Source organism: Rhincodon typus, chromosome 9 (assembly GCF_021869965.1).
Source record: "Rhincodon typus isolate 14 chromosome 9, sRhiTyp1.1, whole genome shotgun sequence".
Taxonomy (NCBI): Eukaryota; Metazoa; Chordata; class Chondrichthyes; order Orectolobiformes; family Rhincodontidae; genus Rhincodon; species Rhincodon typus.
Window position 1 is genome coordinate 73,789,693 of NC_063340.1, and position 11,565 is coordinate 73,801,257.

Sequence of the window (11,565 nt, forward strand, 5' to 3'; positions counted from 1 at the left end):
CAGGAGAGTGGAGTTGAGGATTATCAGATCTGCCATGATCTCATAGAATGGTACAGCAGAATCATTTGTCTAAATGGTCTACTTCTTATGGTCTTGTAGTAAATACTGACCAAGACATCAGGGGTAACTCCTCAGCTCTTCTTGAAAATAGCACCAAGAAATCTTTTAAATTTAACCAAAAGGTAGAAGAACCCTCGGTGAAGCAAAGAGTCTAAAAAATTGCATTCGACACCGCAAGACCCTTTAAGTCCTGCAACGGAGTGGCAGCCTTGATTTTAGTGCTGCAGTTCTGGACTGAAATGTGGATGCACAACCCTCTCAACCAGAGGCAAGAGGGCTACACTTGAGGTATGGCTCTGACAAACTACAGAACTAAATCCAACTGGTCAGCTCTGAGGGGTCTCATGTCTCCAGAAGATTGAAAGTCACAGAATCATGGAATGGCACAGAACCAAAGGAGGGCAATCATTCTGTGGTGTCCTTGCTGGTTCTCTGCAAGTATCTTTCAGTTGGTCTTAGGTTCCTCTTTCCTCCAAAGTCCTTCTAATTGTTCTACTTCAAGGAATTATCCATAGAGATATTTGCTAAATCACAATATTTGACTGAATCTTCAATCAGCTTGTTTTTGTTGAATCATAGGCTTGCTGGTTCTACACAAATTCCCTGACAGGATGCATAAGTTTATCAGTACTTCAATAAAGCACACTGAGGAAATTTTTCCAATATAAGCTAAACCAAAGCAAGTCTCCAATTAAATACTTTGGCAGATGATATGCCACATTGACTATCATGTCACTTCTTTCGATGAAATGGAGTGTGGGTAAGTTTTGTTGCCATGCAAACAGCGTACTTCTTTCCTGTTATCAGCAGCTTGGAAATTTATTCTGCTGTAAGAAACTGGAGAAAGTGATCTTGTGGAATAAATAGCTTATCTTCAATTTATTCAGACCTCACAACCAACTAAACTCTGAATTCGCTACATGTTAATAATTATGTGGGCTGCATTCCTAGCCCAGTAAGAATAAATTTTGAAAGACTGAAATAGAAGAATTGCAAATAGTCACAATTTTATATGTTTCAAATGTAGGCTGATTCTAAAGGTTGACGACCTGTGTTGTGAATTCCTGTGGAGTTTCAGATCTTTCTGTATGTTATTGGTTAACATGTGTAAGGTTAGATGAGAAAAAGCCATCAGCCACAGCAAGGTTCACCCTATGCATTAGACAGTTTAATGTTGGGCACCATTTTCTCCCAGCAAGACAGAAAAAGGTCCATTGAATTTCAGGAAAATAAACTGTAGGAAATTCTTCCTTGATTCCGAAGGCAATCGAGTAAACTCCTGATGCCTAAGGCTAAAACTATAATACATCACTAAGCAGAGCTAAACTAAGTCCCTTGCTCTCTGTCCTAATTTCCAATGACATGAATTAAAATGACACTTTCATTTAGGAAAGTAATTTGAGAAAAGCAATCTAAGACGTAAAACAGTTCACTCCTTTATGGGTCCAAGGTAATGTCCTAGGATGCCCATGACTGATTCCCCATTATGTACCTGCTTCCCTTCAAGCTCAGGCAATGGGCAAAATTTAATATTCATGTTCAGAGCCTTCCCAGACAGCTGCAGAATTCCTAGGAGTCCTACATCCTCTTTTAGGGAAGAGCTAACAGAATTAAGTGCCCTTCACACATTGAACTGGCCAGCATTTGGTCTTTCCTGTGATCAAGGACCCGAAGGAGGAGAATTCTGCAAAATGAGGACTGTCAACTAATTAGGAGTTGGCAGCTCTTCATTGTCAACAGCTCTCCATTGCCAGCAGTGCCACTAACTGAGAGACGTAGATGCTGCCAGGAATGCAACAGGGAGAGGCCAACCATCATTGAAGAGCCTAGGCTAGAGGGGCGTGACCAGCTGGTGGGAGGGCAGGGGACTCCAATTAAAGGAAGGGAGTTGGCTCTGAGTAGAACTCCCCCTTCCATTAGGATTTGCTTATTAGTCCCCCTCAGATGCTCAATGAACAATGGGATAAGCCCATAATGGGCATTAATTACTGTTCATGATCCTTCCTGTCGCACACCTTCCCATCCAATCAATCAAGGTGAGGGCCTTCAATTCCACCCTACGTGTGTAGCCCATTTCCTCCCTTGAAATGTGCAACACTCCCCCACTTTCCCCATTAACTATTTCTTAATATGATCTTTGGTCACCCTTATTCTGCAATTGGGCACGCCCTTTCCATCTTGTTCTCACCCTCTGCCGGGATCCAAATGCGAACACAAAGGTCATCGACCTGCGACGTCAAGCTTGACTTTTAACTCTAAGGGTTTTGAATGAGTTAAAACCTTGCCTGTTAACTCTGCTTTTCTCTCTCTCCACAGACCTGCTGTGTATTTCCAGTATTCTCTGTTCTAATATGCTGGAATCAAATTTGACAAATTGTGTAATTATTGTGTTACAGCGGGTTCCACTCTGCAAATAGATCAGCACAGCAGTTCCAATTACAGACATTCTTCTGTTTTGTGCACAATAACATGTTAAGTTAACAACGGAGGAACTAGTTGCTATAGAAACGGTGCATGCTTCTACTGTCCATAACAGCTAATGCGTATTTTTAAACACCTTATTCCCTGCTGTTTTTCAATGGCAATGTGCTTTTCGGGGACTATATATATTGCAGTTCCGACCTGAAAGATATTCTTTTCTATCAAAGCTTACTTTTGAACTTTTCTATGCTATGATGTAATAGTCCCTACTTAACAACAATTTTAATCATTTATTTTTTTCTTTCTCCAGACCCATAAATGGCATAGGAGAAACTAAATCTACATAAGTCAGCATTTCTGCAATTTTTGATTAATACATCTCTCCTTACTGTGAAAAAAATGACACTTTTTTAGCTGTTTTCTCTCATTTCAATCTTATTGCATGCATGTGTCACTAATACCTAGTACACAAATATAATGGAGATCACAGTGTATACCTTTAGTTCAAAATGGAGTGGATTATAAAAGGGTAGAAGTTAAGATTCAGTTACAAATGGCCTTGGTCTAATCTGGAGTATGCTGGAGTATTGTTCTGGGCACAGGGACTCAGGAAGGATGTGCTGACCTTGCAATGGGTACAGCCCAATTCACTGGAATGAAATCAGATTTAACAGGTTCAATGATTAGGAGGAGTTGCATAAACTTAGTTTTTGCTTCCTTGAATATCGAAGGGTGCAGGGTGATCGAGTCAGATGTTTAAAATGATAAACTGATTCAGTTGGGCAGATTTTATTTCCTCTGTTGGGAGAATTTGAAACACGCGAACACAATGAAATCACAAAGCATTTATTCACTCGAAGGACAGTGGAAATATGGAATAAATTCCTTGGAATTAATTCCCTGCAAAGACTTGGGTGTTGGTTCAGTGAAATATTCATGGCAAAAGTTGTTTGCAATTTTTGTTGCTTTTTGTCATCAAGTGGTATGAAATAAAAGAGAGTAAATTGAGTTCAAAGCAGAGATCAGCCAAAATCAAACTGAATGGTGGAACAGGCTTTGGATAAAAGGAGTGAGTTGCATTTGTAATCTTTAGTGTTTAGAAGAATTAAACTGATCATGATCCAACATATAAAATCCTGAGGGGACGTTACAGTTGATTTTGAAAGGATGTTGCCCCTCCTTGAGAATCTACTAACAGGGCAGTTTCAAAATAAAGGATATCTCATCTATGATGCAGCAGAGGAGGAATTTCATGACATGAATCTTTTTGCAATTCTCTTCCCCATTCACCTGTGCAGGCTGAATCATTAAATATATTCAAGGCTTGAGGTAGACAAATTTTTGATCTGCAAAGGACTCAAGGGTTATGGGTGGCAGACAGGAAAATGGAGTTAAGGCTACAATCAGATCAGCCATGATCTTATTAAATGGCAGAGAAGGCTCAAAGGGCTGATTAGCCTAATCCTGCTCCTAATTCTTATGGTTGTGAATGAAAGATCTAGGTCTATTCTCATATTCCTTTCTGTAAGATTATAACTAATTATTCTCATTCATAAATATGGGAAATGCAGGGTCACAGGGATAGGGTAGGGGAGTGGGTCTGGGAGGGATGCCCTTCGGAGGCTCGGTGTGGACTCGATGGGCCAAATGACCTGCTTCCACACTGTTAGGATTCTATGAATATTTAAACACCATCACCAGAAAATAAAACATATGCACTGACCACCTTTCTTGAAATTTGTTCTCCCTACTATTGGGCAATCCATATTGAGTGAAACTCACATCAACCACTATATAATTACAATTTGACTCCCTAATTTTACCCATTAGAAAGGTTTTAGTTCACTTCACAATCAGGAAGTATGTCAACCTGCTTCAACAGTGGTACACAGTGGAGGTTTTGGAATCATTTTATTCAGTACATGCAAAGTAATCTAAACAAAAATCACTGAGTTGGATTTTGGACTTGGGAGCAGAACTGGAGCCAGAACAATCAGTGCCAAACCTGTATCAAAAGGAGCTACCAATACCCACTGGGTAATTAACTTCACCATAGGTTCCAAAGTGAAGATCTAACATTTGGTCAATTTGATCCAATTTACAGTTGTTGCATAGTTTGCAGAAAGTTTGACGTAATCAGTCAGTTGCTGGCTCTTGCTTTCAGTTCCACTCATACCAATAGCACTCATACTGATGCAACCCTGCTGAGGGGAAAACTTTAAGTAGGCGGCACATTTTCTCTTAGGTTTTTTTAATTCAGTTGTGGGACGTGGGCGTCATTGGCTGGCCAGCATCTATTAGCATTCCCTAGTTGCCCTTAAGAAGGTGGTGGTGAGCTGCCTTCTTGAACCACTGCAGTCCACCTGCTATGGGTTAACCCACAATGCCATTAGGGACCGAATTCCAGGATTTTGACCCAGCAACAGTGAAGGAACGGCGATATATTTCCAAGTCAGGATGGTAAGTGGCTTGGAGGGGAACTTGAAGGTGGTGGTGTTCCCATGTATCTACTGCCCTGTTCTTCTAAATGTAAGTGGTTGTGGGTTTGGAAGGCACTGTCTGAGGATCTTAGGTGAATTTCTGCAGTGCATCTTGTAGAGAGTACACACTGCTGCTACTATTAAGCATTGGTGGTGGAGGGAGTGGATGCTTGTGGATGTAATGCCAATCCAGCCAACTGTTTTGTCCTGGATGGTGTCAAGCTTCTTGAGTGTTGTTGGAGCTGCACCCATCCAGGCAAGTGGGGAGTATTCCATCACACTCTTGACTGGTGAGAGTAGATGATGAGGAAAAATCATTTTCATGGGCATCTCCGAACATTCAGCACAAGAGGGAGCATTGCAGAGGCATGGTTGCTGATCTCGTCATTTCCTTACGTCAGGATTGGTATAGTACCCAAGAAGAGTGAAGAAATAGCAACAACAGTTACATATAAAAATAAAATTAATCAAAAATAACAATACTCAACAACTAATTTCTACTGCTAATACACAACAGATCATCTTTTAACATAACATACTTGGCAAAAACTTAAAAAGGGTCTAAGAGAAAAGGAAGAGTTGGGATGTACCATGGTCCTGGTCTGGTGCCTCCAAATTATATCCATAGCCAAGAAGTGTCCGAACTGCTTCACGCAGACTGTCTTTGTTGGACTTTTTGGTGCGTTCATCCAAAAGGGTATATGGAACCAGACGAGGGTTTCTTCTGTTTTTGATGTCCTATGGCAAAAGAAGCACAGTTAGATGGAACAAAAAAATTCCTGCATTTTAACCTTGACCATTAAGCTGCATGTGCGTCCATCCAGTTACTTAGTTTTCACATTGGAAAGGGAAGAGAAATTGTCAAACTGTGATTCGGGAATATGGGAAGCGGGCAGGAACTGAAGTCAAAGATCAGCTGCAATTGCACTGAATAGTGGAACAGCCCAAATCCTCTTCTCCTACTTCTATATCTGATGTCTGTTCTTTGAACGGACAGATTATTTTTTGAAGTGTGAAGCTTCATGAGCACTGATTGAGAATGAGTTCTTCTCATATTCAACTTGCTCCCATGTCTGCAAGGGGACATAAGATAAACAGTCATATTGTATCAAGCTCTGGAGCATCAGATGTGCAGAAACAGCGAATATGTCTTTATGCCAATAAATTCTCACAGGCAAATCTTCTGACTTCAGTTACATCAGCACGAAGAGGAGCTATGCAGAAAACAGACATTCGTAACCCAGCACTGAACCTTTGGCACACCACAGTTATAGGTTACCATCCTGAAAATGGCCCTTTATCCCAAATCTCTATCTTCTATTAGCCAATCCTCTATCCATGCTAAAATATTACCTCCAACCTCATCTGCTCTTATATTGTTAAGTAGCCTTATGTACAGTAACTTAGCAAACACCTTTTGAAAATCCAAATACATTACATCCATGGCTCCCCCTTTATCTATCTTGTTTGTTACCTCCTCAAAGAATTCTTATAAATTTATCAGTCATGATTCCTTCTTCATAAGCCAAGCTGACTCAGCTAATTATATTATGTAATTCTAAATGCTCTCCAGAATCTGCAGGGTTTTGCTTTGCTCCCAGTTTTTATTCCCAAGTTCGTTCTGAGGTTTTGACTGATTACTGAACTTGCATTAGGTCCCCTCTAACTGACCTTTCCAATGTGGAGTTGGGGAATGGATTATCAACCAGGATTTGTATTGTGTCCAGAAATTCCTGCTGGAACATGTGTGAGCAGTGAAAAGATTTACCATCTCAGCACATTCATCAAGAACAATCACTTGGGAAGGACATGGAAAGTAATAATGTTTTTAGGGGGGGAATGAAAATAAAAGGAGAAAATTGGTTCAAAAACCCCTCCCCAGACAGATGGCATACCAGATATCCACTGACATTGATCAGATGAGAAAGATGCAGACCTAGCAATGCCTTTAGGTAAGGGGGCCTCTCACTGGTACAGAAAATTCCAAGCGGAGTAGAATAACATTGCTCCATCGGAGGCTCCACTGATGATGTCACCTAGCATGGTGATGAAATATCTGAACGAGAACAAGCCAGCTCAGCGAGTAAGTCAACAACCTCACCCACAACCCGAGCTACAGATCTTTGCCAAAACTTTGGTACAGAAAAATCCAGCTGGTGTTAACTCCCTGTTGGAGAGGGCAGTAGTGTATCCAATCTTAGCAAACCACCCGACTTCCCCACTTGTAGAGAGTTTTGGTGGCTCAAGAATTTTCCCTTTGCTGAATGCACAGCATTAGAAAAAAAGAAAGCTGTGTTTATATAGCACTTTTTGAAACATCACAAAACACTTCTTTTATCCATTCTTGGGAATCAGAACATCACTGGCAAGGCCAGAATTTTTTGTCCGTTTCCGAATGCCCCTTGAGAAGCTGAAGGTGAGCCACTGTCTTGAATCGCTACAGTCCAGATGATGATGGTTCTGCCAGGATACTGCTCGGTAAGGAGTGCCAGGATTTGGACGTAGTGTCATTGTGGAAAGAACAATATGCCTCAAGTCAAGATGGTGTGCGACTTGAAGGGGAACATGGATGTGATAGTGCTCTTATGGCCATGTACTTCCAAGTGACAGAATTCACGGATTTGGGAGATGTCATCTACAAATGAAGTGCTTTTGCAATACGATCCTAGTGTTTTAGTGTGTTTTAGTGTTTTAGTGTTTTCAGAAAGGTCGAGGCCCGAAACGTCAGCCTTCCTGCTCCCCTGATGCTGCTTGGCCTGCTGTGTTCATCCAGCTCTACAGCTTGTTATGCTGAAGTCCACATTTGTTTACATTCCATTGAACATATAGAAAAAGATCACTTTTCATGTTGGAGTGATAAGGTGGAAGCGGTGGCGATTGTGGGAGTCTAGGATATATTACTAATGGGAGTTAGAAATCGGTTTCTAGTTTAGGCAGAATTGTCAGTTACTAAGCAATTATTTGTTTGTGTTCTATGCAAATAGTGTTCAGTACCAGAAATGAAGACTGTGAAGCTGCCACGGCAACATTTATTTGGTAAAACAGTTTTCTGCACTTCATAAATGCTTTTCAATTTCCAATATTTGGTCATAAAGGAGCTTGGAGCAGGAAAAAAAACTCAAGTAATAAATGTTAGTTCATGCTCTCGGCACTTCAGTCCTCAATTTGAAATGTCCTTTTCTTTAATGGAGGTGAAAGGGCAAAGTTAAGCAAAAGTTAAGAAATGCCATCTGTTCAGCTCTGAGCAGATATAAACCAGTGGTACAGATCAACTCTCAACATTAACCCTGCCGAGAAACAGCACGAGTTCAGCAAAATTATTTGTGGGCTACTGGGAGACAGCATGGGAAGGATGGGACTATGACTATGTCATACCAGCAACGAAGCTAGATCGTTTTGCACAATGCTGGGCTAGATCTACATTGCCAGACATCAGAACATTCATTGCAGCACCATACTTCTTCGTTCCTTCAGGGTCCAATGTGAAACAGAACAGAACGCACAATGGAAGAGAATTTCATGGTGTTCTCCCAATCTCTCACTGTCAATTCTGTCAAATATTGGCAGGAATCCCTACAGAAAAAATGTAGTTAGCTGCTTTTATTCATTTACACCACTTTTTCAGGGCTTCTGTTGGTCTACTGGTTAGTGGAAACAGATTGAAAGAAACCCAATGTTAATCCCAAGTAGTCAGGTTTATTTTGTGATGTATGGCACACGAATTCACTGTGAGGCTTATGTGGATGAAATTTATTAACAATAACCATATTACCTTTCCAGTTTATAAATAAACTGATGACAAACATTTAGCTCTGAAGCTAAAATATGAAAATATTGTGTATCAAAATGTTTTTACATGCATTTGTAGGAACAACATTTTATCTTGTAAAAATATGAAGGGCACCAAGAAAATTGACAGAATGTCAGACTGGAATGTACAATGCTTCTGTATGTTAATTCCCAAAATTAAGACAATTGCTATCATACATTTTCCTTCACATTTTGCGAAGACGGCTTCTACTTACATATTCATTCTGATTTGGCTTTCTGTGATATTTCCAAAAGTGATTTGGTAAGGTGACCAACAACAGATTAATTTGCATGAATGGGTAAAGTCGCCGTAGTCCCATGAGATAGGTTAACAATCAGGAAGCACACTGTGGAAATTAACGAGGCTTTTTCAAGAGGAATCCACAAGGATCAGAGCTAGCTCTCAGCTATGCAAAACCTACATGGGGATCTTGTGATGCAGTGGTTCTGTACCTACCTCTGAGCTAGGAGGCCTAGGTTCAAGCCTCACCTGTTCCAGAAGTGTCTAATAAAACTTCCGGAAACGTTGATTATAAAATAGCTATAAAATCTATGTTGAGAACTAACAGAAAGAGAGTTATGTCGTTAGGATTGCTGACTATACAAACTGTGGGGAAGACACAAGGAAGCTGCAAAGATATAGAATGAGGTTAATAAGTGGTCAACAAGGTGGCAGGCCAAGAAAAAGGATGAGTAAATGTGAAATTGTTCACTCTGGTTGTGAGTTTCAAAAAAAGCTAATATTTTAGAAAAGGCCTGAAACTAGTAAATGTCATTCAGTGAGACATTTCTATTATCATCCATGGAATGCAAAAAGTTAGCATGCAAGTACAGCTAGCAATTACAGGGAGGCAAATGCTGTGTTGACCTTTATTGCTAGGGGCTTGGAGTACAAAAATAAATAATTTTTGCTACAATTGTATATGGTGATGGTGAAACTATACCTGGAATTCTGTGTGCAATTTTGGGGGTTTTCCAAACTTAAGAAAGCATATAATTGCACAGCAATAAAGGTTCACCACATTAGTCCCTGGGATGAGAGTTGTCCAATGACGAAAAGCTAAGTAAATTATGTCTATATTCTCTGGAGTTCAGAAAAATGAGAGGTGATCTTGCTGAAGCATACATGATTCTGCAGGGGTTAAGACATGGTAGGTACTGAGAGAGTGTTTCCATGCTCATGGAATCTAGAACATAAGGATCCAGTCTAAGGAGAAGAGCTCATCCATTTAGTACTGAGATGTGGAGAATTTTCTTCACTCAAAGGGTGGAAAATTCTCCAAGTTTTTTCTGGAAATTCAACACTGTTGCAGCTCATTTCAACGTGAGACTAAACAGGTACAAAGGAGTTGAACTCAAGAGGTGAGGTGAGAGTGTCTGCCCTTGATAGTAAGGCAGCATTTGACCAAGTGCGGCATCAAGGAACCAAACAAAATCTTAGTCAATTAGAAATTAGGGGTAAAATGTTCCATTGGTTGCAGTCATACCTAAAACAAAAGAAAACAGTTGTAGTTGTTGGAGCTCAACCATCTCAGCTCGAGGTCATCTCTGCAAGAGTTCCTCATCAATTACCTTCCCTCCATCATAAGGTTAGAAGTGGGAATTTTTGCTGATGATTGCACAATGTTCAGTAACATTTACAATTTCTCAGATACTGAAGCATTCTGTGTCCATACACAGCAAGATAATAGTCAGGCTAAGACTGATAAGTGGCAAGTAACATATGCTCCACACAGTGCTGACATGGATTATTTCCAATGAACGAGAATTTAACCATCTCCCCTTGACATTCAATGGCATTGTCAATGCTGAATCACCCAGTATGAATTACATAGTTAAATCCCCAACTATGACCATCCTGGGTCAGTGAGCAACTCATCTGCTGACTGCCCACGCCTGTCCAACATCTACAAGGCACAAATCACTCGTGTTATCGAATGCTCCCCATTTGCTTGGATAAATGCAACTCCAACACTAAAAAAGCTTGATACTGTCCAGGTTGGCATGGTGGCTCAGTGGTTAGTACTGCCAGGGACCTAGGTTCAATTCCACCCTCAGGCAACTGTGTGGAGTTTGCACGTTCTCCCCGTGTCTGCATGGGTTTCCTCTGGGTGCTCCAGTTAACTCCCACGGTCCAAAGATGTGCAGGCTAGGTGGATTGGCCATGCTAAATTTCCCATAGTGTTCAGGGATGTATAGATTTGGTGGGTTATAGGGGGATAGGTCTGGATGGGATGTTCTGAAGGTCAGTGTGTCCCTCAAAACACTCCAAAGTCCTTTACTAACTATAGATCATTTTTAAAAAGTAATAACTGTTGTTATATACGCAAATAGCAAGGTTTTCAAAACAGCCAACAATCAGTCAAATAATGCCTTCACATCTCTGACATACTGGGCATGTCATGAGAAAATTCTACAGAACCCAGAAGCATCAAATCTACAGAACTGCTGGCATTGCCAATATTTACATGGGTCTGTGTTGGGCAACATTCTAGCCTAATTATAGCTCATGGCATTAGAGGAGACAAGGCTAAAGGTAGAGTTTTTTCATGCTTGAATTCCCCTGGTACTGACCTTGATTCTAATCAGCAATTTTGACACTTAGAAAAGCCCAGCATCAAACTGAATTTAAATGTAATGGTGATGCTGTCAATCTAATCTATAACTCAGCACACGTAGAAAGGAAATCAGTAGCAGGTTTTGCTCCTTGGAGGGGGAGTACCAGTAATCACCATGCAGACATCTAGCATATTACTTACATACCCACCAAGCTCATGAACTGGTCAGAGATAGT

The 11,565-nt window shown here is 40.6% G+C and overlaps 1 protein-coding gene across 1 annotated transcript in view; it reads right to left on the bottom strand.

Annotated features, from left to right (window-relative positions):
* The window catches only part of ryr2a (ryanodine receptor 2a (cardiac)), a 450,194-nt gene that overhangs the window by 279,477 nt on the left and 159,152 nt on the right, over window positions 1-11,565 (bottom strand). Inside the window, exon 24 of the mRNA XM_048601350.1 lies at window positions 5,552-5,699. Coding sequence (XP_048457307.1) covers window positions 5,552-5,699 — 148 coding nt within the window. The remainder of the gene's footprint in view (window positions 1-5,551; window positions 5,700-11,565) is intronic.